The 27,458-nt window shown below is 47.2% G+C and overlaps 1 protein-coding gene across 1 annotated transcript; it reads left to right on the top strand.

Annotated features, from left to right (window-relative positions):
* Positions 1-4,697: 4,697 nt before the first annotated feature.
* Positions 4,698-26,593, top strand: LOC309548397 (uncharacterized protein; the record flags this gene model as incomplete). Its single annotated transcript, XM_082248336.1, has 3 exons — positions 4,698-4,897; positions 22,623-23,187; positions 26,546-26,593. 3 exons carry the CDS (start codon positions 4,698-4,700, stop codon positions 26,591-26,593), a joined length of 813 nt encoding a protein of 270 aa, XP_082104462.1.
* Between the last annotated feature and the right edge of the window lie 865 nt (positions 26,594-27,458).

Genomic DNA, 27,458 nt, shown 5'->3' with positions numbered 1-27,458 from the left:
AGCTCCAGGACCAACTTGACTTTGCCACCTCTAAATTGGATGATCTGGAGAATAGATCACGACGTGATAACTTCAGGATTAGGGGACTACCTGAATCTGTTAAGGATGTCCACACAGCGGTCCGCACATTCCTCAAGGACCTTATCCCTAACATCGCTGATAACCGCCTGGAACTGGATAGAGCTCATAGAGCCCGCCAACCGCCACGTGCTGATGGTCTTCCTAGAGACATCATTGTCAAACCCCATTTTTACGCTATGAAAGAGGAAGTAATGCGTCTCTCTCGCACGGCGGATCAGCTTGCTATTCAAGGATCCCCCGTTCAAGTCTTTGCGGACCTTTCCCCCTACACCATACAGCGGAGAAGATCTCTGAAACCGCTTCTCCTAATCCTGACTCAGAAGAATGTATCCTATCGCTGGTCCTTTCCGTTTCGTCTGAACTTTTCCCTTCACAACAAATCCTATGGTTTCTCGTCGTTTCCAGATGGTGAAAAAATTCTACTACAATTGGGTCTCATCTCTCAAGATCATCTGCCTTCTTCTCAACTGAGGGGCCCGACTACGTTGAAACGCCCTTCGCCTCCGAGCCCTTTGACCCCCCTGTGGGTTAAGCAACAATCCAAGAGATCTAGAGAAGCAAGACCACCCTGACTGGTCCCTCATGGAGGAATTCTTGTGACCTGCCCCTTTTTTTTTGCTTTGTAATCTCCAATTATGAAGCCCTCGTTCTTGGAAGATTTGAGAACTCTCCCTACACTTTAGTACACGTAATTGTTTTCTGCCCCCCCGCCCCATTTTTTTTTTTTTTTTTTTTCCCCTGTCTTTCCTGTTTTTGCCCCATCACGATTCACTGCTGCTATACGCACGGAGGGGGATAACGTTACCCCCGTGCACCCACTATTGCAGCTAATCACCTACTCAATACCGGTCACCGTACTGTGTTTCTAATTCATTGCAATGCGATGTTTCATACACTACATTTAATGTAGGCAAAGTCTGTTCTTATCTGTTTGAAAAGTTTTTTTTTTTTTTTTTTCTCTCGGGTGCTTTTTCATAGGGCGGCTGAGGCGGTTGCCATGCGCCTCAATTGGTCTTTGCGCGGAATATTAGATCTGCACTTAGACTCCTTGTCACTCTATTTTCTGGAGGACACCCCTCTCTCCTCTTTTTTGGGACTCCAGGAAAATAGTTGGACCGGCTTCCCTATCCCGCCAGGGACCTGGGAACTTGGTCTCCTTGTTTGTCTTGTATGTTGTTTTTGTATATTTTGCTATTACGGGCCACCAAGATTCTTGGTGCGTTCTATTTACTCCAATGGTACTCATGATATTTGTTCTCTTCTTCTTCTTCCCTCTCTTCTCCCCTCTTTATTCTTCTGATTTCTCTGCATGTCTCCGATGGGGTTTCCCCATTCCACAGTCATCCTACCTCTCCTGGCTTCCCACGCGTTTCCACACCAGACGACCTGGCCGGGGCCTCCTACTCATCTGGCGGGGTAAGTACTCTTTAGTTTGGGATATAGCTCACCTCTCTGATCCATCATGACGACACCACCCACACCCTCACACCTTAAAATAGCCTCGCACAACACGCAGGGTCTTAACTCTCCTGTCAAGCGACGGAAAATTTTTCAGATGTATCACTCCCAAAAACTTGAAGTTGTCCTTCTGCAGGAGACACATTTCCCTGATAGCTACCGCCCCTCTTTCCTACATCATAAATACGACAAATTCTACCTTGCCAATTCTGACAACAAAACCAAAGGGGTTGCAATCTGCCTTGCTAGACGTCTTCACTTTTCCCTCTCCAAACTGGTCACGGACCCTGATGGTCGCTACATTCTTGTCTCGGGCACTATAGATGGGTCTAGCTATACCTTCATCTCATATTATGCCCCGAATAGGGGCCAAGCACAGTTTTTTTCTGAATTAATACTTAAACTCTCACCCCTCTTTGAGGGCTTTGTAGTTCTAGGCGGTGACACGAACCTAGCATTGGACCGCACAGTGGATAACTCGGCACCTAGGGCCCTTAAAAATAAACATCTCCCTAGACAAAGCACGAAACTTGCTAAATCTATCTACGACTCTAACCTCACTGATATTTGGAGAGAGTTAAACCCCAAAACTAAGGACTATACTCACTACTCGGCACCACATCGTACATACTCGCGTATTGACCATATCTTCATTAAAACTTCTACCATCCCTCTTGCTGTGAATTCCACTATCAGAGACACGGCACTTTCGGACCATGCACTAGTTACGCTCACCATATCCAAGACACGGTACTCTGACAACACTTTTCGGTGGCGCCTTAATGAATCTATTTTGAGCAATCAGTCCCATTGCACACTTATTGATAATTCCCTTCGAGACTACTTTCTCACTAACGATACTGAGGACGTATCCCCCACAGTCCTATGGGCAGCACACAAACCCTCTATCAGGGGTCACATAATCCAACTCTCATCACGACTCAAACGGGAGCGTAAACAGCGGGTATCTACTCTAAACTCTGCCTTTTTGGCCTTGTCAAAGCAACATAAAGCCCACCCCTCTGCAGCCACCCTTGCCCAACTAGATTCTGCCCGCCTAGAGCTGAATCTAGCGCTCACTACTGAAGCTGAGAAGCAGATTAGATGGTCGGGGGCTCGCCTCTACCATCAACGAGACAAAATAGGTTCAAAACTTGCTGCTAAAATTACCCCTAAACACCACGCCACTTCTATTCCCAAAATCCGCACTAAACTGGGAGACCTTACACAACATCCCCATAAGGTCCTGACTGCATTTCAGGAATTCTATTCTGACCTCTACTCTGCTTCTGATACACCCTCTGGGCTTCTGGAGACCTTCCTGGATGATATTCCGCTCCCCACACTGTCCCCTGATCACTCTAAATCCTTAGAAAAACCTATCTCGGAATCAGAGATCCTTATGGTTATAAAATCCCTGAAACTCCGATCTGCACCAGGCCCTGATGGATTCTCTAACCTTTATTATAAAAAATTTGGCATGGTCCTCGCCCCCTATATGGCCCGTTTTTTTAACTCTCTCCGCGATGGACACAGCCTAGATAAGGACTTAAACTCTGCTATCATTTCATTGATCCCTAAACCGGGCAAGAAACCGAGCGAAGTCGGTAATTATCGACCCATTTCCTTGATTAACAACGATCTTAAGATCCTTACTAAAGTTTTGGCCAATCGGCTATCCTCTTTTATTCCTCGTTATGTCCACATAGACCAAGCTGGATTCATCCCGGGCCGTCAGGGCACTGATCAGATCCGGAGGGCCATAGACATAATTTCTTTACTCCAATCTCAATGGGATGGGGGTAGCAAACAGGAAGGCTACCTCCTTTCAATTGACCTACACAAGGCATTCGATTCGGTCAGGTGGCCGTATCTTTTTGAGATATTGAAAAGATGGGGCTTTGGTCCAAATTTCAGCAACTTGCTTCAGTCGCTTTACTCCTCACCTGTGGCCCAGATTCGTATGGCTAGTACTCTACTCCCTTTCCCATCCGGCGGGGTACGCGGCAAGGCTGCCCGTTATCTCCGATTATCTTCGCTATTGCGATAGAGACGTTAGCCATCGCGATTCGGAGGCACCAGGATATTAAAGGGGTCATGTGCGGACACTTGGAACACAAATGCGCTCTCTTCGCGGACGATCTCCTACTGTTCATCACCTCCCCCCTCACCTCCACGCCCAACATACTCAAACTTCTACGGGATTTTGGACATATCTCAGGACTTCAGGTGAATATGCCCAAATCTACGGCTCTAAATATCTCCGTCCCCAACAGCCTTGTAGATAACCTTCGTTCATACTTCCCATTTACTTGGACTACTCATTCTATTCCTTACCTGGGTGTTAATCTCCCTAATACTATTGACAGGCTTTATTCAGTGAACTATCCCGGGATGTTCAAAAAATTGGAAGCAGACCTCAGAACATGGGCTAAAATGGAACTTTCCTGGATAGGCAGAATCAACACTGTCAAAATGACACTACTGCCCCGCATCCTCTATCTCTTCAGGTCGTTACCTATCCCTCTCAAAAAATCGCAACTCGCGCACTTGCAATCCGAAATTGTACGCTATTCCTGGGGGAATAAAGGTCATCGTTGCGCGAAATCTATCCTATTCCGTAGGAAAGAAGATGGAGGACTTGGTCTTCCGAACTTGTGGTGGTACTACCAGGCGGCTCAACTGTCCCAAATATCTATGGTATACGTTAAAGGCCCAAAACCGGACTGGGTCCAAATGGAACGCCAAGCGGTCCCACACAATACTATTGATTATCTTTTATGTTGTATTCCTAAACACAGACCTCCCGTTCTTGCCCCAACACTATCTCACTCTATTCATCTCTGTGATACACTATATAAGCAACCCTCTCTGGTCTCAGTTCTGAGACCTTTAACTCACTTATTCCACAATCCAAATTTTCCCCCTGGCATGGACATTGGAGCCTTCAAGTGGTGGCTCAATAAGGGCCTCTTTAGAATCGGACACTTCTTCAACAGACTAGGCCCCCTCACGCAAGGTCATTGCACTAAACTGCTTAAAATGCCCCCTTCTGAAATTTTTAGATATTCACAAATCTCTCATTTCCTACACTCCCTGTGGCACGACAAAAACAAACCCCCTGCCCTGACACCCTACGAAATTGGTGCTCTAATATAATGGATCAGAGAGGTGGGATCTCCATCATTTATGCTTCCTTGGCGGAAGCCACAGACAAACCTTCCTATGTCCGCTCGTGGGAATCTGATCTAGGATCAGAGGCCACCCAGGATATATGGTCCCTAAACTTCCGACGCTCCTTTACGGGTGTCATCAATGTCTCCCTGATTGAGGCTAATGTGAAAGTTTTTCTTAGATGGTACAGGGTCCCGGCCAGGCTGGCTTCCATGTTCCCCAATGCGTCCCCCTTATGCTTCCGAAACTGTGGCTTGGTGGGCTCCATGTTTCACACGTGGTGGTCCTGCCCAAGAATTAGATCTTTCTGGAACAAGATTTTCTACCTGTTGCGGAAAATCTCAGGATTAGCTATACCCCAGGACCCCAAGATTGCTCTTCTCAACTTTAAAATTGACAAGGCCCCTAAACATATGTCTAGGCTCCTCTTTTTCATTTTGTTAGGAGCCAAAATGACACTTGCTAAGTCTTGGAAGCGGGAGGGTATTTCGATTCATGCAGTAAAACGTAAAGTCTCATGGATTATGACGCAAGAAAAACTAGCCAGTATCCTTCTCGACAAGGAACATCTATTTGAAGCAGTTTGGGAGCCTTGGGCTGTCTACACTAAGACCCCACTCTTCCCAGGACAATTTACATCCACCCGCGGAGACCCCTGAGGAGATTTGCCCTACCTTCTTCTCCTGCTCGCCTCTTTCCTCTCTCTATTTCCTTCTCTTTATTCACCCTATTTCCTCCCTCCTCAACATTCTTTCCTCCTCTTTCTCTACAATACCCCTGTTCTGACTTTATAACACTTCTGGATTTTTGATATTTCAACTCACTCAGCCGCTGATGACTGCAATCTACACGGCTCCGCTGGCCCCACTAAGGGGCTGCCGGGGGCTTTTTCAATTGCCTCTCGCGGCTGCTTTCTTTACTGTTATGGCGTACAGCTTCCAGGCACGGAATATTCCAACCTTCATGGACATTGAGAGGACTACTTTATTAGTCTCCTGGCACAGTTAGTCCCCAATAGGGGTGCCTGGATTGTTAGACGGTTTGTTACTTACGTTGTATGTCTTCCTCAATCTCTTAGGTTTGCGGGACTTCACAGTCCAAATTCCTTTTGTTATGCTGTACACGCCATGTTTATACAATGTTATACCTTATTGTTATTCTCAACCTGCTGTGCATTTTGATGCTTTGCTGTTCATTTCTATCTGAAACTAATAAAAATCTTTGACAACTAAAAAAAAAAAAAAAAAAAAAAAAAATACTCTTTAATCCTCTTCTATCGAGGCATTGCAGCTTCTGGTATTTAGAGGCCCTAAAGCTCTGTACCCACTTACCCCCTTGATGCTCACCACCATCAGAGCCTGGAAAGCTGGCCTTCATTGTGAACGCCTTCCGAAGGGGGCAATTTCGTCTTCTACTCTGCTTTGGCTCAACCCATCCATGCCTCATTTCTATGGGTTACCCAATCCCAGTGCCTTGGCCAAATTTACTGTAAAGAGCATCTCACAAATTACTAATGGCACTACAATGAAGCCCTGGTCACAATTATCGTCGGATTTCAATTTTGCTCTTCATTTTTTGTTTTGTTAATTACAGCTCTCCCACGCCTTTTCCATCCAATTTCCACGTGCCTCCCTAGCTTTGGTTCAACCAGCCCTTGAGCGAATGCTTCCTTTAGAATGTACAGAGAAACCCACATCTCACCTATATGCCCATCTAATTTCGGTATCTCTTCCTACCCTGTCTGGCACCTGGATGATGATGAATGGGACGTCATTTGGAACCTTCCATTCCGTACTCGGGTCTCCTCATGGGGCAGATTAATCCAGTTCAAGATCGCCCACAGGGCCTATTACCCACCTTCTAGGCTTCATCTCATTTGTCCTCCTCATCCTTCCGAGTTCTGGATGGAGGAACATGTCCAGGATCAGTGAAAAAAGGACTCTTTAACCCTCAGGAGACATTTAAAGACTATTCAGCCCTTAAAGCCACCAAATCATTTGATTTTCAACCTCATGTTTACTTCAATGTATTTTACCAACATTTCAAACATTTTACTGAAAACTTTAGCTTCCTTTAGGGAAGTGAAAACCTTCAATACTATTAAAGTGGTTGTAAAGTGATACACCCAACAAACCAAGGGGGGTTGGCCTTCCCAGATTGCCATAAATACAGTGGGTACGGAAAGTATTCAGACCCCCTTAAATTGTTCACTCTTTGTTATATTGCAGCCATTTGCTAAAATCATTTAAGTTCATTCTTCTTCCTCATGAATGTACACATAGCACCCCATACTGACAGAAAAACACAGAATTGTTGACATTGTTGCAGATTTATTAAAAAAGAAAAACTGAAATATCACATGGTCCTAAGTATTCAGACCCTTTGCTGTGACACTCATATATTTAACTCAGGTGCTTTCCATTTCTTCTGATCATCCTTGAGATGGTTCTACACCTTCATTTGAGTCCAGCTGTGTTTGATTATACTGATTGGACTTGATTAGGAAAGCCACACACCTGTCTATATAAGACCCTCCAGATCACAATGCATGTCAGAGCAAATGAGAATCATGAGGTCAAAGGAACTGCCTGAAGAGCTCAGAGACAGAATTGTGGCAAGGCACAGATCTGGCCAAGGTTACAAAAAGATTTCTGCTGCACTTAAGGTTCCTAAGAGCACAGTGGCCTCCATAATCCTCAAATGGAAGACGTTTGGGATGACCAGAACCCTTCCTAGAGCTGGCCGTCCGGCCAAACTGAGCTATCGGGGGAGAAGAGCCTTGGTGAGAGAGGTAAAGAAGAACCCAAAGATCACTGTGGCTGAGCTCCAGAGATGCAGTCAGGAGATGGGAGAAAGTTGTAGAAAGTCAACCATCACTGCAGCCCTCCACCAGTCGGGGCTTTATGGCAGAGTGGCCCGACGGAAGCCTCTCCTCAGTGTAAGACACATGAAAGCCCGCATGGAGTTTGCTAAAAAACACCTGAAGGACTCCAAGATGGTGAGAAATAAGATTCTCTGGTCTGATGAGACCAAAATAGAACTTTTTGGCCTTAATTCTAAGCGGTATGTGTGGAGAAAACCAGGCACTGCTCATCACCTGTCCAATACAGTCCCAACAGTGAAGCATGGTGGTGGCAGCATCATGCTGTGGGGGTGTTTTTCAGCTGCAGGGACAGGACGACTGGTTGCAATCGAGGGAAAGATGAATGCGGCCAAGTACAGGGATATCCTGGACAAAAACCTTCTCCAGAGTGCTCTGGACCTCAGACTGGGCCGAAGGTTTACCTTCCAACAAGACAATGACCCTAAGCACACAGCTAAAATAACGAAGGAGTGGCTTCACAACAACTCCGTGACTGTTCTTGAATGGCCCAGCCAGAGCCCTGACTTAAACCCAATTGAGCATCTCTGGAGAGACCTAAAAATGGCTGTCCACCAACGTTTACCATCCAACCTGACAGAACTGGAGAGGATCTGCAAGGAGGAATGGCAGAGGATCCCCAAATCCAGGTGTGAAAGACTTGTTGCATCTTTCCCAAAAAGACTCCTGGCTGTATTAGATCAAAAGGGGGCTTCTACTAAATACTGAGCAAAGGGTCTGAATACTTAGGACCATGTGATATTTCAGTTTTTCTTTTTTAATAAATCTGCAACAATGTCAACAATTCTGTGTTTTTCTGTCAGTATGGGGTGCTATGTGTACATTCATGAGGAAGAAGAATGGCTGCAATATAACAAAGAGTGAAAAATTTAAAGGGGTCTGAATACTTTCCGTACCCACTGTATTTTCTGGCCACCCAGCTGGTGATGGAGGCTTGGTGGTTCTCCCCTGACTACTCTAATACCTCCACCATGCTGGAGGCTGCGGTGGTCTCTTCCCTTGAGGCATTGCAGCTTTTTTTATTTAGAGGCCCTAAAGTTCTGTACCCACTTACCCCTTTGATGCTCACCACCATCAGAGCCTGGAAAGCTGGCCTTCATTGTGAACGCCTTCCGAAGGGGGCAATTTCGTCTTCTACTCTGCCTTGGCTCAACCCATCCATGCCTTATTTCTGTGGGTTACCCGATCCTAGTCCCTGTAAAGAGCATCTCACAAATTACTAATGGCACTACCCTGAAGCCCTGGTCACAATTATCATCGGATTTCAATCCTCCTCCTCATTATTTGTTTTGTTAATTACATCTCTCCCACGCCATTTCCATCCAATTTCACGTGCCTTCCTAGCTTTGGTTCAACCAGCCCTTAAACGAATGCTTCCTTTAGAATGTAAAGAGAAACCCACATCTCAATTACATGCCCATCTAATTTCGGTATCTCTTCCTACCCTGTCTGGCACCTGGACGATGATGAATGGGACATCATTTGGAACCTTCCATTCCGTACTCTGGACTCCTCACGGGGCAGATTAATCCAGTTCAAGATCGCCCACAGGGCCTATTACCCACCTTCTAGGCTTCATCTCATTTGTCCTCCTCATCCTTCAGAGTTCTGGAGATGCAGTCATTCCCTTGGTGCTTTTTGTCACATTTTCTGGTCCTGTTCGGCTATTGCAGGCTTTTGGTGTGTTGGCTGTTATCAACAGAGTGTCAGTAACTAAAATACCTTCTTCAATAGAAATCTGTATTCTGGGTCTAGTTGAAAACCTGGTGCCTACTGTGGCAGAAAGGACTTTGGTTGGCCTCCTTCTTTTCTATACTAGGAAAGCTATCACACTTCACTGGAAGGAGTAAGCCCCCCTCCCCCTCCTCTGCTGCCTTCTGGAGATACCTTAGTAAATAACAGCCTCCCAATATATAAGGACACTTATTGCCTTGAGGTTGCCCTGCAAAATACAACAAGCTATGATCTAAGTGGTTGGCTGATCCTACCATGGTTCCGCCATAAAGGGGTAAAGTTATATTGTTAGGGAAACACTGTCCTTGATTCTCCTATACCCTACTGGGCGAAATCACCTTTGGAGTGTCTGATCTTGGTTTGTACTACTGCTACCCGATTCCATGCTATCCTATTTACCGTAATGTTCTGTTTAGCCACACTGTCAGGGAAGAAGAAATAAGCCCAGGCACATAGTTATGTGCAGACCGAGAATGTCTGTTAGCCAAATCCATGAACGGAGAATTCCTGTTCACATGACTCGTGAACGTGTGTGCACACCAGCGTTCACTCCCACCTCAAAGTGGTGCCAAGTGGGCTATATAAACACCTCTGCTGCACTAGGACCTTGCCTTATGCTACCTGTTCCTGGTGTTTAAACTCTGTTGCCGCCCTGATCCGTCTGACCATGCTTGTACTCTGCCTGAACTGACCCCTGGCTTGCTCTTCGACCACGTCTCTGCTTGATCCCTCTGTCTGCCTGTTTGCCGTTGCCAACTTGAGCCTGAACCTGACTACTCTGCTGCCTAATGCTCTGTTCCTGATGTGCCTGCTAGTTACTGACCCGGCTTGCCTGGCCCTGCTGTGTGCCCAGTCATCCCTATATCTGCTGTCTGCTACCTGCCAGCCTGCCAAGTCCCTGCTGCCTGTAACCTGCCAGTCTGCTAAGCATCTGCTGCCTGTAACCTGCCAGCCTCCTAAGCATCTGCTGCCTGTAACCTGCCAGCCTCCTAAGCATCTGCTGCCTGTGACCAGCCAGCCTGCCAAGTCCCTGCTGCCTGTAACCTGCCAAGCATCTGCTGCCTGTGACCAGCCAGCCTGCCAAGTCCCTGCTGCCTGTAACCTGCCAGCCTCCTAAGCATCTGCTGCCTGTGACCAGCCAGCCTGCCAAGTCCCTGCTGCCTGTAACCTGCCAAGCATCTGCTGCCTGTGACCAGCCAGCCTGCCAAGTCCCTGCTGCCTGTAACCTGCCAGCCTGCTAAGCATCTGCTGCCTGTGACCAGCCAGCCTGCCAAGTACCTGCTGCCTGTAACCTGCCAAGCATCTGCTGCCTGTGACCAGCCAGCCTGGCAAGTACCTGCTGCCCTGCATCACGATCCAGCCTGCATCAAAGTACACACGGACCTCACATCTGCAGCCTTCACCATCTGAACTTCTAGGCACTCGTGCCACTCCAGGCTTCCGTGCCTCCTGTTTACATTATCAGGGGTACCAGGCCGGAGGTGTAAGAGATCACCTTCCTCTTCATGTTAGGCTTCATCTCCAGGTACGTGACACACACCATATATGTATTTATATGTTATTCATGCAAGAAACTATTTTTTATGCATCAACTCTTCTCCAGGGCCCCTGAGCGGGTGCCACATGTTTCTCTTTTTGGATATTGTTTAGTTTTTTTTTTCTGTAAAGCAAAATGTTTAATAAATAAATATATTTCCAAAAAAAAAAAAAAAAAGTGGTTGTAAAAGCTGAAGGTTTTTTACCTTTATACACCACAGACTTAAAAATTTAGATATGGCCACTTTCATCGATGACGTACCAATAATGGAGAAATGAGGGTTCCCCTGTGATTAGTACTACTTCCCCATTCTCTCATTTAGATTGGGATAATCAGACTTCATTATCACCACAACTCATACATTTCATAAATCACAAATTCCTCTAAATATTTCTATAAGACGTAATATTGTACATAACGATCCCTCTGATTGGTCACCATGATCAGATGGAACATTTTTCCTACAGGAACACACCAATGTCATCAGTTCAACCACAGGCAGGATTCCCGACACACTTCTAGATCTCTTACATTTCCTATACAGTGCAATCACACAGCGGTCTGACACTGGAAAGACCAATGTGACCCCCAGTATGAGGATCACTCATTTATTCCGGGAATTCATAGAAAGCCGACAATTTACATACTGCACATTGACATCAGTCCCTGCCACCGAGGAGCTCATAATCTAAGGTCCCCATCTCAATGGGCATCAGAAATGTGTAACTTCAATGCAGTAACGTGTTCCTACCCTAGGTAATGTGTACCTACCCCCCAGCAATGTGCACTTACACTGAGGTAATGTGTACCTACCCCCTGAAATGTTTATTTATCTCCCAATATTGTGTACCTATCCTATGCAATGAGAAATGTGTACCTACCCCCAGCAATGTGCACCTGCACTGGGGTAATATGTACCTACATCCTAAAATGTGTACTTATCTCCCAGTAACGTGTACCTAACCCACAGCAATGTGTACATACCTTGCAGCAAGACAGTCAGCTATCAGAAAATCCAGTCTGTGTTATTGGGAAGAGGACAGGCTGAGGTTGGATTATTATCACTATACGGCAATAATGAAGAGTGCAGATCACAGCCACCTCACCTGTGTACGGCTCATCCAGCTCCTGCCAGCTTCTATTAATACAGATCAATGTGAATTGTCTCCCTGCAGGTTTGTGTCCAGAAATATCCCACAGAGCCAGCGCTGAGACTAAGAGAGGACACCCCACCTGGAATCCTCCCTAGATGGAACCATGTGTAGAAAACCCCACAGAGCCAGCACTGAGAATAAGAGAGGACACCCCACCTGGAATCCTCCCTAGATGGAGCCATGTACAGAAAACCCCACAGAGCCAGCACTGAGACTAAGAGAGGACACCCCACCTGGAATCCTCCCTAGATGGAGCCATGTACAGAAAACCCCACAGAGCCAGCACTGAGACTAAGAGAGGACACCCCACCTGGAATCCTCCCTAGATGGAGCCATGTACAGAAAACCCCACAGAGCCAGCACTGAGACTAAGAGAGGACACCCCACCTGGAATCCTCCCTAGATGGAGCCATGTACAGAAAACCCCACAGAGACAGCACTGAGACTAAGAGAGGACACCCCACCTGGAATCCTCCCTAGATGGAGCCATATATAGAAAACCCCACAGAGCCAGCACTGAGACTAAGAGAGGACACCCCACCTGGAATCCTCCCTAGATGGAGCCATGTACAGAAATACCCCACAGAGCCAGCACTGAGACTAAGAGAGGACACCCCACCTGGAATCCTCCCTAGATGGAGCCATGTACAGAAAACCCCACAGAGCCAGCACTGAGACCAAGAGGACACCCCACCTGGAAGCCTCCCTAGATGGAGCCATATATAGGAAACCCCACAGAGCCAGCACTGAGACTAAGAGAGGACACCCCACCTGGAAGCCTCCCTAGATGGAGCCATGTACAGAAAACCCCACAGAGACAGCACTGAGACTAAGAGAGGACACCCCACCTGAAAGCCTCCCTAGATGGAGCCATGTACAGAAAACCCCACAGAGCCAGCACTGAGACTAAGAGAGGACACCCCACCTGGAATCCTCCCTAGATGGAGCCATGTACAGAAAACCCCACAGAGACAGCACTGAGACTAAGAGAGGACACCCCACCTGGAATCCTCCCTAGATGGAGCCATGTACAGAAAACCCCACAGAGACAGCACTTAGACTAAGAGAGGATAATGCTCCACCTTGAACCCTCTCTAGATGGAGCCATGTACAGACAACCCCACAGAGACAACACTGAGACTAAGAGAGGACACCCCACCTGGAATCCTCCCTAGATTAAATCATGTACAGAAAACCCCACAGAGCGAACACTGAGACTACGAGAGGACACTCCATCTGGAAACCTCCCTAGATGGAGCAATGTATACAAAACCCCACAGAGCCAGCACTGAGACTAAGAGAGGACAACCCTCCACCTGGAAGCCTCCCTAGATGGAACCATGTGTAGAAAACCCCACAGAGCCAGCACTGAGACTACGAGAGGACACCCCACCTGGAAGCCTCCCTAGATGGAGCCATGTACAGAAAACCCCACAGAGCCAGCACTGAGACTAAGAGAGGACACCCCACCTGGAATCCTCCCTAGATGGAGCCATGTACAGAAAACCCCACAGAGCCAGCACTGAGACTAAGAGAGGACACCCCACCTGGAAGCCTCCCTAGATGGAGCAATGTACAGAAAACCCCACAGAGCCAGCGCTGAGACTAAGAGAGGACACCCCACCTGGAAGCCTCCCTAGATGGAGCCATGTACAGAAAACCCCACAGAGCCAGCACTGAGACTAAGAGAGGACACCCCACCTGGAATCCTCCCTAGATGGAGCCATGTACAGAAAACCCCACAGAGCCAGCACTGAGACTAAGAGAGGACACCCCACCTGGAATCCTCCCTAGATGGAGCCATGTACAGAAAACCCCACAGAGACAGCACTGAGACTAAGAGAGGACACCCCACCTGGAATCCTCCCTAGATGGAGCCATATATAGAAAACCCCACAGAGCCAGCACTGAGACTAAGAGAGGACACCCCACCTGGAATCCTCCCTAGATGGAGCCATGTACAGAAATACCCCACAGAGCCAGCACTGAGACTAAGAGAGGACACCCCACCTGGAATCCTCCCTAGATGGAGCCATGTACAGAAAACCCCACAGAGCCAGCACTGAGACCAAGAGGACACCCCACCTGGAAGCCTCCCTAGATGGAGCCATATATAGGAAACCCCACAGAGCCAGCACTGAGACTAAGAGAGGACACCCCACCTGGAAGCCTCCCTAGATGGAGCCATGTACAGAAAACCCCACAGAGACAGCACTGAGACTAAGAGAGGACACCCCACCTGAAAGCCTCCCTAGATGGAGCCATGTACAGAAAACCCCACAGAGCCAGCACTGAGACTAAGAGAGGACACCCCACCTGGAATCCTCCCTAGATGGAGCCATGTACAGAAAACCCCACAGAGACAGCACTGAGACTAAGAGAGGACACCCCACCTGGAATCCTCCCTAGATGGAGCCATGTACAGAAAACCCCACAGAGACAGCACTTAGACTAAGAGAGGATAATGCTCCACCTTGAACCCTCTCTAGATGGAGCCATGTACAGACAACCCCACAGAGACAACACTGAGACTAAGAGAGGACACCCCACCTGGAATCCTCCCTAGATTAAATCATGTACAGAAAACCCCACAGAGCGAACACTGAGACTACGAGAGGACACTCCATCTGGAAACCTCCCTAGATGGAGCAATGTATACAAAACCCCACAGAGCCAGCACTGAGACTAAGAGAGGACAACCCTCCACCTGGAAGCCTCCCTAGATGGAACCATGTGTAGAAAACCCCACAGAGCCAGCACTGAGACTACGAGAGGACACCCCACCTGGAAGCCTCCCTAGATGGAGCCATGTACAGAAAACCCCACAGAGCCAGCACTGAGACTAAGAGAGGACACCCCACCTGGAATCCTCCCTAGATGGAGCCATGTACAGAAAACCCCACAGAGCCAGCACTGAGACTAAGAGAGGACACCCCACCTGGAAGCCTCCCTAGATGGAGCAATGTACAGAAAACCCCACAGAGCCAGCGCTGAGACTAAGAGAGGACACCCCACCTGGAAGCCTCCCTAGATGGAGCCATGTACAGAAAACCCCACAGAGCCAGCACTGAGACTAAGAGAGGACACCCCACCTGGAAGCCTCCCTAGATGGAGCAATGTACAGAAAACCCCACAGAGCCAGCACTGAGACTAAGAGAGGACACCCCACCTGGAAGCCTCCCTAGATGGAGCCATGTACAGAAAACCCCACAGAGCCAGCACTGAGACTAAGAGAGGACACTCCACCTGGAAGCCTCCCTAGATGGAGCCATGTACAGAAAACCCCACAGAGCCAGCACTGAGACTAAGAGAGGACACCCCACCTGGAAGCCTCCCTAGATGGAGCCATATATAGGAAACCCCACAGAGCCAGCACTGAGACTAAAAGAGGACAACACTCCACCTGAAAGTCTCCATAGATAAAGCAATGTACAGAAAAACCCCACAGAGCCGACACTGAGACTAAGAGAGGACGACCCTCCACCTGGAATCCTCCCAAGATGAAGCCATCTACCAGACCAATGACATCATCTCAGCAGGACTGGAACTTAAGGATTCAGGCATATCTGTTATTGACAGTTCCACTTGGGGTCTACATGTTGGTCAACAGCAAAAATGTAACTCAGTAATGCTGATACTGTATTAGGTTGCTGTGGGTTGCATGGATCTATATTTATATTTTATTCAACTCTAAATGTTTTGCTAAGGGTTGCAAACAATGGAGGAAGATATGAAAAGTCATTCTTGTGGGGACACGGTTTTTCTTTGAGGGAAACTGGTCCTGGGCCTTCAGTGCCCCAAGTCTCAGGCCTGCAGATTCTACCTGCAGGGAGGGGTTGGAGTGCTATCTACTTCTGCCTAGGGGAGCATAGCTAAAAAGGCAGACTCAGAGTCCTGTTTGATACTAGGTATGGATGAGCTTGGGTTTTGGGTTGAGCATGAGTTCAATCTAAAGCCAACCTGTTCAGAAAGCAGGCTAACACGATGGCCAGATTTGGCCAATTCGTCTTCCAATACCTCCCGCTGATGGTTGCTATCACTTACCTGATGGAGACTGGGCAGCTGAGAGAGTCTCTCTTGCACCTCCTGCCCAACACTCCTGGAGGTGGGAACAGAGAGTGTAGGGGCACAGAGTGGCACAAGTGCTGAGGTTTGTAGGCTGGGCCGGATCTGTGCTGAAACCAGTTGCATGGAGCTGGAAGCTGCATATCTCTGAACAGGATCGAACACAGGAAAAGCATGGCAATGCAGCAGGAGACAGACGAAGGATCCTAGTGGCAAGGCAGGCTCTACAATGGCCAAGCCATGAGATAGCAGAATCGATAAACAGAGCGAAGCCCAGGAGACAAGCCAAGATTGGTGTTAGCTGGGCAGTGAAGCAGACAATCAATAGGCAAAAACAAGTCCACTAAGCAAGTCTGGGTCAAGAACAGTCAAGCAGGTAAGAAGTGAAAGCAGGGGAAAAGTCCAGAGAGCAAGCGGGGTCATACACGGATAGGTGGTAATAGAGGATCAGGTCTCAGCAACTTCTCTTTGCAGTTCATCAGTTTATATAGGCCACTGGGCGCTAAGCCTAGCGTGCACATTCATTCCTGCATGTACGCGCAGGCACGCATGTTCTACTTCCCTAGTGCTTGGAAGTATGACCAACATAACACGCATAAGCCTGCATAGATCTCTTCTTGATTCTGGATATCTGGTTGTCCTTATAGTTGCCGGCCAGTCAGCCAGAAATCTCTTATTTAGTGGCAGAATGGCTACCACAACTAAATAACAGTTCCCGCCAGCTTTATTCTGATTATATACAAGCAGGGGTTCCAGGGGACATCATTTACTACATTTGGTCAATGACATCACCCAGGTTCCCCCGGTGATGTCGCTCACATCCCAGCAGAGCCGGAGAACTGTCATTTGTGGCAAGAGTAGCGGTAGGGTGGCATCGTCGTGGTGGCCCACGTCGGGTACCATTCATGGTGATTGGTGCTGAATGATGTGATTGACATTGAATTTACTTTGTGGGACATAGATTTTGCATTGAGGAGGATATAAATCAGTTTTTCAGGGGTGGTTTTCATTCCCCACAAATCCCAGCAGTTTTACGTGGCTGGGGGAACGTAGCTGAGGACAATGTTGCCCTCAGTGACCCTTTGGGCTCATTGTCCTCCACTTCCAGTAACTTCTGGCTGATGGGCTTGTTCATGTTTCAAAGGACCCCGGTTTTCATGGCACGATAACTTTTGCGCAAACAAATCAATATACAGTTATTGGGATTTTTTTGTTTACCAAAAATATGTAGCAGAATACAAATTGGCTCTAAAATTATGAAAAAATTTGATTTTTACTTTTTTTTTTTATTGGGAATGTTATATAGCAGAATGTCAAAAATATTGTTTTTTTTTTTTCAAAATTGTCGCTCTTTTTTTGTTTATAGTGCAAAAAGTAAAAATCGCACAGGTGATCAAATACCACCAAAACAAAGCACTATTTGTGGGGAATAAAGGACATCAATTTTATTTGGGTACAGCGTCACACGGCCGCACAATTGTCAGTTAAAGTAACGCAGAAAAATGGCCTGGTGATTAAGGGGGGAAATCTTGCGGTCCAGAAGGGGTTAATAACTACTGCAGTGGGGAACAGACACAAAAAGATACACTCCGCATCTTTCCAAAATATCTCTTCTGTTGTATTTGACACAATTGAAGGCTTTTATACACAGGATTAGGTATCACATTATTATTATTACAATTGTACTTTAATGGTAACAAGGGGCGTAACATAGCGGGGCTAATTCCAATTAAGGACTCGAAAGAATGAAAACATTATTAGTGCAGTGTGCAATACATACAAAATACAATACAATAATATACAGGAAGTACAAATTTCCTTTACAATCTCCCCTCCTTTGATCAATATTTTGATCACTAAGCAGAGGCGTAACTAGAACCTTCAGGGCCCCGGTGCAAGAAACCATGAAGGGCCCCTCAGACCTCCCTTCAAGCCTGGGGCTCTTTACCACTGATCCTGGGGCCCTTTACTCTCGTTGTGGGGCCCTTTATTACGGTCCCACAGCGGAATCCTTTCACAAGTTCTCCAGTGGGCTCCCTTCCTGCCATCTTGGGGCCTCCCCGCGGTGGTGGAATGCCAGGGCCCAGTCGCAAGTGTGACCTTTGCGATCCTGGAAGTTCACCCACTGGTGTCAGTATATTTTTTTGGTATTTTAATTGTATTATTTTTTATCATTTTATTTTATTTTTTAACAATGTGACTGACTATGACTCTGTCCATTCAGAAAAGGAAGGAGCTGGTAAATTACATATTTACCGATCCCTTCCTGGTTCTCTATTGTGACACATCCCCTGCAGCAGCCGGCAGGAGAGGGGAGGGAGCACAGTGGGGGAGAAGGGGGGGTCAGCACAGTAGGGGGGGGGCCGGGGGGAGCACACAGGGGCCCAAAGACAGCAGAACAAGTGAAAATAGGAGGAGTGGGTAGTGAACAGAGGAACCAATCTCCTCCATTTTCCTCCTGCAGCTACAGGAGGAAAAAGGGGGACATTGATTTCTCTACATGCTGCCCCCGGAGCACCTCCTATACAGGTGTACAGGGGAGCCGCATAGGCCCCCTGGAGCATGGGGCCCGGTTGCGATTGCAACCCCTGCAACCCCTGTAGTTACGCCCCTGTCACTAACCATACCTGCTATCACCTTTAACCACTAAGTGCCAGTTCACACTATAGCATGTGCGGCGATCGCATGTAATATCGGAGCGCACTGCTCCTTCATTACATGCGATCGGATGTGCAGTGCGAATTCAGCCATACACTTTGTATGGCTGAAATTCGCACTGCACCCGCACAAAACTCGCACATGAGGCATTTTTTCAGCCGCATCAGGATCGGATCGCACAGTGGTTCACACTTGTGCGATCCGATCCTGTGCGAACTGTCAGATCGCACTGCGATATGCGATCAAACTGGGGGTGTCGTTAACATTTCATTGACACCCCCAGTGTATCGCATATGGCAGTGTGAACTGCCAGATGTGCGTTTGCGATGCGGGAACAGGCTGCATATTCGCAGCCCTCCCGCATGGCACAAGTGTGACCCGGTGTAACGTTAAAAAACCATACCCCGTGGAGAAACCATACCCTCGTCACTTCCGGGCTGAAACAGCTGAGCAGCGCAGCAGTGCGCATGCTCAGAGCCCCGGAGACGTGATTGAACATTAAAGAATTAGACAAGTGCGCATGCTCGGTGGGCATGAAATTCTCACGGCACTGTGTCTAATGTAAAACTTGCGGCGGGTACATTAAAACAGCTAATCTGAAACGTAAATCATCTCCGCTCTTCGCCCTGTCACTGCCCTCATCTCCGGTAATAAATATAAAAGCGGCGGCGGGTGTATGAGACGTAAATGTGACGGCGATCGCGGCTCCGTGATCCGCTTTTATATTTATTACCGGAGATGAGGGAAGTGACAGGGCGAAGAGCGGAGATGATTTATGTTTCAGAGGAGCTGTTTTAATGTAAGCGCCGCAAGTTTAACTACCGTGAGAAATCCATACCCTCCGTAGCGGAACCGGAAGTGACGAGGGTATGGTTTTCTCACGGGTATGGATTTTTCACGGAACACCGGCACTGAAACCCCGGAGGATTTTCCTACTCAAAGACCAGGCCCTATTTTGCGATTCGGCACTGCGTGACTTTAACAGACAATTGCGCGGTCGTGCGACGCTGTACCAAAATTGACGTCCTTTTTTTCCCACAAACAGAGCTTTCTTTTGATGGTATTTGATCACCTGTGCGATTTTTACTTTTTGCGCTATAAACAAAAAAAGAGCGAAAATTTTGAAAAAATAACAATATTTTTCACATTTTTTTATATGAAATTCCTCCAAAAAAAAAATGTAAAAATCAAAATCTTTTAACATTTTAGGCCAATTTGTTTCCTGCTACATATGTTTGGTAAAAAAAATCGCAATAAGCGTATTTTGATTGGTTTGCGCAAAAGTTATCGCGTTTACTAACTAAAGGAAAGATTTGTCATTTTTATTGTTTTTTTTTTTAACTAGTAATCGCGGCGATCTGTGATTTTTTTTTGTGGGACTGCGACATTGCGGCGGACAGATCGGACCCTTGACTGACATTTTTGACACTTTTGGGGGTACCAGTGACATTACTACAGTAATCAGTGCTATAAATATGCACTGGTACTGTAAAAATGACGCTGGCAGGGAAGGGGTTAACTTTATTAGTGATCAAGGGGTTAAGTGTGTCCCTAGGGGCGTGATTCTAACTGTGGGGGGGGCGTGGCTTGTGATGTAACCACAGAGACATACGATCCTACATAGCAGGATCGTATGATCTCTGCAGTTACACCAGGGAGAATGACAGACGGTTGTGTTACATCAGCCGTCTGCCTTTCTCCCTCTCCAGCGGGAGATCGCGAGTGACCGGCGGACATCGGAACCATCAGTCACTAGCGTGGGGATGTCAGGGAACGAGCGGGGGCGGGAGCGTGCCTGCGGTGGCGCTCGCCCCCTGCAGGCTCCTGGGCGAGCGGCGTAGTATTACGTCACTTTGCCCAGGAGGGGCTGACTGCTGCAGTAACTAAACTGTGGGCGGTCGGCAAGCGGTTAACCTGGCCCCTCCACACGCTTAGGTGGAGGTAGTCCTGGCCAAAGAGACAAACTCCATTGTGGAGAATATACAGGAATAGCTGAGAGCAGATTTTTCTTTACATAATGACTTTTCATTGGGAAAAAGAAATGATTGATATAAAATATTTACAGAGTAATTGGCTGCACACTCCTGTGACCAGAATGGCCTTCTAGCTTTATTGTGAACATCAATCATAGACAGCGCACCGGAAAACACTTGTGAAGGCCAGAAGAGGATCCAAAATCAACAAAGGATGAATGGATGAATGCGTTTATTGGGATAAAAACAGGAGCATAAATGCACGTTATCACACCGAGTCCTGAAGAAGGCAGGAGCACTGCTGGAAGTGGGAGTGCCAGGAATGTCAATTGCCACGGTAAACAGGGATGGTAGCTGTGGGAGAGCAACGCCAGACTCCGCCAGTGCAAGGATAGACCGTCACTGCTGCACACAAGGCACTCGTGCGGTGCCCAGGAGGAAAACCGATGGTTACATAGGAACATAGTTAGTCAAGTTGAAAGAAGACACAAGTCCATCTGGCTCAACCAATAAAAAACAAAAAACAGCGAAGAAAACCCAACCATACAATCCCATATACACAATCCTATACCCACCCCAACCATACAATCCCATATACACAATCCTATACCCGCCCCAACCATACAATCCCATATACACCATCCTATACCCACCCCCACCATACAATCCCATATACACAATCCTATACCCACCCCAACCATACAATCCCATATACACAATCCTATACCCGCCCCAACCATACAATCCCATATACACAATCCTATACCCGCCCCAACCATACAATCCCATATACACAATCCTATACCCGCCCCAACCATACAATCCCATATACACAATCCTATACCCACCCCAACCATACAATCCCATATACACAATCCTATACCCACCCCAACCATACAATCCCATATACACAATCCTATACCCACCCCCAACCATACAATCCCATATACACAATCCTATACCCTTCCCAACCATACAATCCCATATACACAATCCTATACCCACCCCCAACCATACAATCCCATATACACAATCCTATACCCACCCCAACCATACAATCCCCTATACACAATCCTATACCCACCCCAACCATACAATCCCATATACACAATCCTATACCCGCCCCAACCATACAATCCCATATACACAATCCTATACCCACCCCAACCATACAATCCCATATACACAATTTTATACCCTCCCCAACCATACAATCCCATATACACAATCCTATACCCGCCCCAACCATACAATCCCATATACACAATCCTATACCCTCCCCAACCATACAATCCCCTATACACAATCCTATACCCTCCCCAACCATACAATCCCATATACACAATCCTATACCCTCCCCAACCATACAATCCCATATACACAATCCTATACCCGCCCGTACCATACAATCCCATATACACAATCCTATACCCACCCCAACCATACAATCCCATATACACAATCCTATACCCACCCCAACGATACAATCCCATATAAGCCCTTTCTAGGGGAAGCACAGGCAGGGGTTTGCACAGGCGGGGATTGCATTGGCAACTATCATCTTGGATAAAGTATTAATATTGGATTAAGTATTACACTTCGGCTCAGCACTTCAGCGAATGCACAAAGCACGCAACTGCAAGCCAACAGACAGACTACAGGTGAGCTGAGACTCTATACAACTTTTCCATCTCACATTCAGTCTACTTCTCAATCTCACCACCCTGTATTATGCAATCCCTAATTCTCCTTCTCATGTTTGCATCCTCTCTTCTAAAACTTTCTCTCCTTTACCCCTCTTCTCCGCCCCACAGCTTGTATATATCACCATCACTCCTATCCTCACCTTTATACTGCACTCATCAACTCCTGCTGATTCTGAACCCACACACCAATAAAACCTGCAGGACACTGAGATGTGTCCCCCCTCATAAATCATACTCCCATATCACCTCCCTCACCCTTCTGCTTCGCCTAACCTCTGGAGATATTTCCCCAAATCCTGGACCCCCATCATTTACCTTTGGCAAACATACCCGTCACCCCCTATCCTCTGACACCAGCCAAAATCCACACAATCTGGTTTCTATTCCTCTTCTGCTTAGAGCCAACCTCCCCTTCTCCTGCGCCCTCTGGAATGCCCGCTCTGTTTGCAACAAACTCACCTCTGTCCATGACCTATTTATCACAAACTCCTTCAACCTGCTTGCAATTACTGAGACCTGGCTTCAAGACTCTGACTCTCCTTCTCCTGCTGCCCTCTCCCATGGTGGCCTCCTGTGGACTCACTCTCCCAGGCCTAAGGGACGGAAAGGAGGTGGGGTTGGAATTCTTCTGCTTTCCCCTCAAAGCACTTTTCGGGTTCTTCATCCACCCCCTTCTCTGTCTCTCTCCTCATTTGAAGCTCACTGTATTCGTCTATTTTCTCCAGTTTCGTTGAGAATTGCTGTGATCTATCGGCCTCCTGGACCGGTATCAGGCTTCCTTGATGACTTCTCTGCCTGGATACCCTACTTTCTCTCTTCTGAAATTCCCACAATCATTCTTGGAGACTTCAACATCCCTGTTAATCTTAACACTCCTGCTACTTCTAAACTTTTGAGCTTAACCTCCTCTTTTGACCTAAAACAATGGACACATGCTTCTAATGGCAACAGCCTTGACCTCATGTTCTCCTACCTATGTACCCCTCGCAACCTCTCCAACATTCCATTCCCTCTCTCTGATCACCACCTCATTAGTGTCAGTCTCTCCTTGTCCTCCTCCTTACCTTCCAACTACCGAACAATTACCCGTAGAAACCTTCGCCATCTGAACCCTTCACTTCTTTTTTCTGCTACAGATGGTCTCTTCAACACAATCTCATCCCTCTCCTGCCCCAACATGGCCACTTCTGTCTACAATAGTTCACTCTCATCTACCCTAGATGCTTTGGCCCCCCTCACTACACACAGCATAAGGCCCCGACCGCTACAACCCTGGCAGACAGACAATACCAGAAGCCTCAAAAAACGTAGTCGTGCTCTTGAGTGTCTGTGGCATAAGACTAAGTCACAGAAAGATTTCAGCCAATATACATCTGCCCTCCAAAAATACAATTCCTGTCTCCACACTGCCAAACAGACCGACTTTATCACTCTCATTAACACCCTCTCACACAGTCCCCGTCAACTCTTTTCGACCTTCAACGCTCTACTTCGTCCCCCATTGCCTCCACCCACTAACTTACTCACTGCCCAAGAGATTGCCAATCACTTCAAAAATAAGATTGATACAATTCGTGAAGAGATCTTTACACTAAAGATATCTCCCTCCCCTTACACACCTTGTCCTCCTGCACAATCAATACTTCCCTTGTTTAACCCAACTACTGTAGAGGAAGTCACTAAAATTTTTTCTAATGCCCACCTAACTTCCTGCCCCCTGGACCCTGTTCCTTCTCAAATACTACGGTCACCCTCTGACTCTATCCTACACTCTTTAACTCATATCTTCAACCTCTCCACTGGGATCTTCCCCAGCTCTCTAAAACATGCGCTAGTAACTCCCATACCAAAGAAAGCCTCGCTAGACCCCTCCAATCTTAATAACTTAAGACCCATGTCCTTACTCCCTTTTGCTTCCAAACTCCTTGAACGTTTAGTCTACAACCTCCTGAGCAAGCACCTCATTGAGAATAACCTCCTTGATCCCCTTCAGTCTGGATTTCGCCGGCAACACTCCACAGAAACTTCTCTCCTAAAACTTACAAATGACTTACTAACAGCAAACACCAATGGTCACTACTCAATACTCTTACTCTTGGACCTCTCTGCTGCCTTTGATACTGTTGACCACCCCCTCCTTCTCAAAAAACTCAGTTTGCTCGGTCTCTGTGGCTGTGCTCTCCACTGGTTCGAATCTTACTTATCTCACCGCACCTTCAGTGTCACTTACAATTCCACTTACTCCCCTGCAACTCCTCTTACTGTTGGGGTCCCCCAAGGTTCTGTCCTTGGACCGCTACTATTCTCAATCTATACCTCCTCCCTGGGTCAGCTAATAGCCTCCCATGGCTTCCACTACCATTACTATGCTGATGACACCCAAATCTACCTCTCTACCCCTCAGCTCACCCCATCAGTCTCCTTCCGCATCTCTGATCTACTAACAGACATATCAGCCTGGATGTCTTACCACTTCCTCAAACTGAATCTATCTAAAACCGAGCTCATAATATTTCCTCCTCCACGTGCCTCTTCCCCGGAATTCTCAGTCAAGATCAATGGAACAACTATCAGTCCTTCCACACATGCCAGGGTGCTAGGGGTAACCCTGGACTCTGCACTGTCCTTTCAGGCTCACATCCAATCCCTGTCCAAATCATGCCGCCTTAACCTCCGCAACATCGCTAGAATATGCCCCTTTTTAACCAATGACATCACCAAGCTTTTAATTCACGCCCTGGTTATCTCTCGCCTCGACTATTGCAACTCCCTCCTCATTGGATTACCCTTACATAGATTATCCCCCCTTCAATCCATAATGAATGCAGCTGCAAGACTTATCCACCTTACCAACCGTTCAGTGTCCTCCAACCCTCTCTGCCAATCCCTTCATTGGCTTCCACTCACCCAACGAATAAAATTCAAAGTGCTAACAATAGTTTACAAAGCCATCCACAACTCTGCCCCCAGCTACATCACTAACCTGATCTCAAAATATCAACCAAGCCGCTCTCTTCGTTCCTCCCAAGACCTCCTGCTCTCTAGCTCCCTTGTCACCTCTTCCCATGCTCGCCTCCAGGATTTCTCCAGAGCTTCTCCCATTCTTTGGAACTCTCTACCCCAATCTGCCCGACTGTCCCCTAATCTATCCATCTTTAGACGATCCCTGAAAACCCTTCTCTTTAAAGAAGCCTACCCGGCTACTAACTAATAACGCTGTTTCTCTTGCTCCATCAGCTCATCCCCCACAGCTATTGCCTTTTGTATCAATTGACCCTCCCTTTTAGATTGTAAGCTCTAATGAACAGGGCCCTCTCCTTCGCTGCACAAACTGTTGGCGATATAAAAATCCTGTACAATGATAATAATAATAATATTGCTTTTAGCTTTTTTTTTGGAAATGTAATTGCTACATTATCAGAGACACCATTCTGAGGATTGTGAAGAGAGTTTCATATCTTGTGTAGGGATGGGCCAAGTGATTTCGGTGAACTAAATCTTGCAGCAGAAACTCTCAATTTAGCCAGTAAAGCTACATTGGCCAAATTGTGTGAGAAAAAAAAAAACAGGTGTGCAAAGTTGTGCACTAATAGTCGGGGTGCACAGAGGTGCACTGGAGACATTGGGGTACACAGGTGCACTAGAGTAATGGGGATACATAGAGGTACACTGGAGACAAACCAGAGACAGAGAGGTGCACTGGAGTCATACATAGGGTACATATGGGCACACTGGAGACAATGGGGTGCAAAGAAGTGTACTGGAGTGCTGGGAGTGCACATGGACACACTGAAGACAGGGAGGCAGAGAGGTGTACTGGAGTCATGAGGTGCACAGGGGAACACTGGTGTCATGGCAGTGTATAGGAGCACACTGGAGACAGAGGGGTACACAGAAAGGTGCACAAAGGTATGCTGGAGTTATTGGGTACACAGGGGCACCCTGGAGTCATGGGGGTGCAGAGGCACACTGGAAGCCCAGGGGCACCTCGAAGACACAAGAACACAGGGATCATTGTAGGAGACATGGAAGTCACTGGAGAAAAGTATAGGGGACTGACTGTAACAAGGCCTTGGCTAGGCATAGTGATACGTTGCTCAATTGCTGGGCAATATGTCCTCCAGCCTTTGAATGAGCACCAGTCAGAAGAGTTGTCTTATGACTGGCTGTGACACCAGTATTCCACGTGAAATCCAGAAGTCTCGGGAACTCACGCTTGATACTAGCTCCAATGGTGTGCCGATATTGCTATTCAGCTGACTGACTGACTGACCCCCCCCCCCCCCCCAGTGTTGTCGGCACCTAGAAGTGTGCATGCGCTGAACCCCGACAAAACTAAATTTTCACTTAGCACAGTTAGGCACACACAGCTCCTTCCCTTCTCACTTTGGCAGCATAAGTCAAGTGCGAGGCGGTGACAACACTTCCTGCCCAGGGGAAATTTCTCTCCGCCCAACACTTATCAGGTAATAGATGCATATCAAGGGGTAGTGGTCACATGACCTCAAATAAAACCTACAAAAAAAAAAAGAAAGGTTTGTGGCAAATAAAAAAAAAAATTGAGTAATAAAGCACTGTTAGAAGTACCATTTGGACCATTGGTGATCTGTGGACTTTCCATTTACTTTAACCACTTAAGGGTGTTCCGTGAAAAAACCATACCCGTGAGAAAACCATACCCTCGTCACTTCCGGTGCACCTACGGAGGGTATGGATTTATCACAGTACTGTATATAATGTTACACTTGCCGCCGTTACATTAAAACAGCTCGGCTGCAATATGAGTCATCTCCGCTCCTTCCCCTGTCACTTCCCTGATCTCGGCTAATAAATATAAAAGCGGATCACGGAGCCGACATCTCCGTCATTTACATTTCATTCACCCGCCGCTGCTTTTATATTTATTAGCCGAGATCAGGGAAGTGTCAGGGATAGGAGAGGAGATGATCGATGTTGCCGCCGAACTGTTTTAATGTAACCGCCGCAAGTATAACATTACACACAGTGCCGTAATAATATCATTCCCTCCGAGCATGC

The sequence above is a fragment of the Pelophylax lessonae genome (genome assembly GCF_965119305.1).
Source record: "Pelophylax lessonae genome assembly, chromosome: 2".
Lineage (NCBI taxonomy): Eukaryota > Metazoa > Chordata > Amphibia > Anura > Ranidae > Pelophylax > Pelophylax lessonae.
This window is presented reverse-complemented; position numbering and strand designations above follow the sequence as displayed.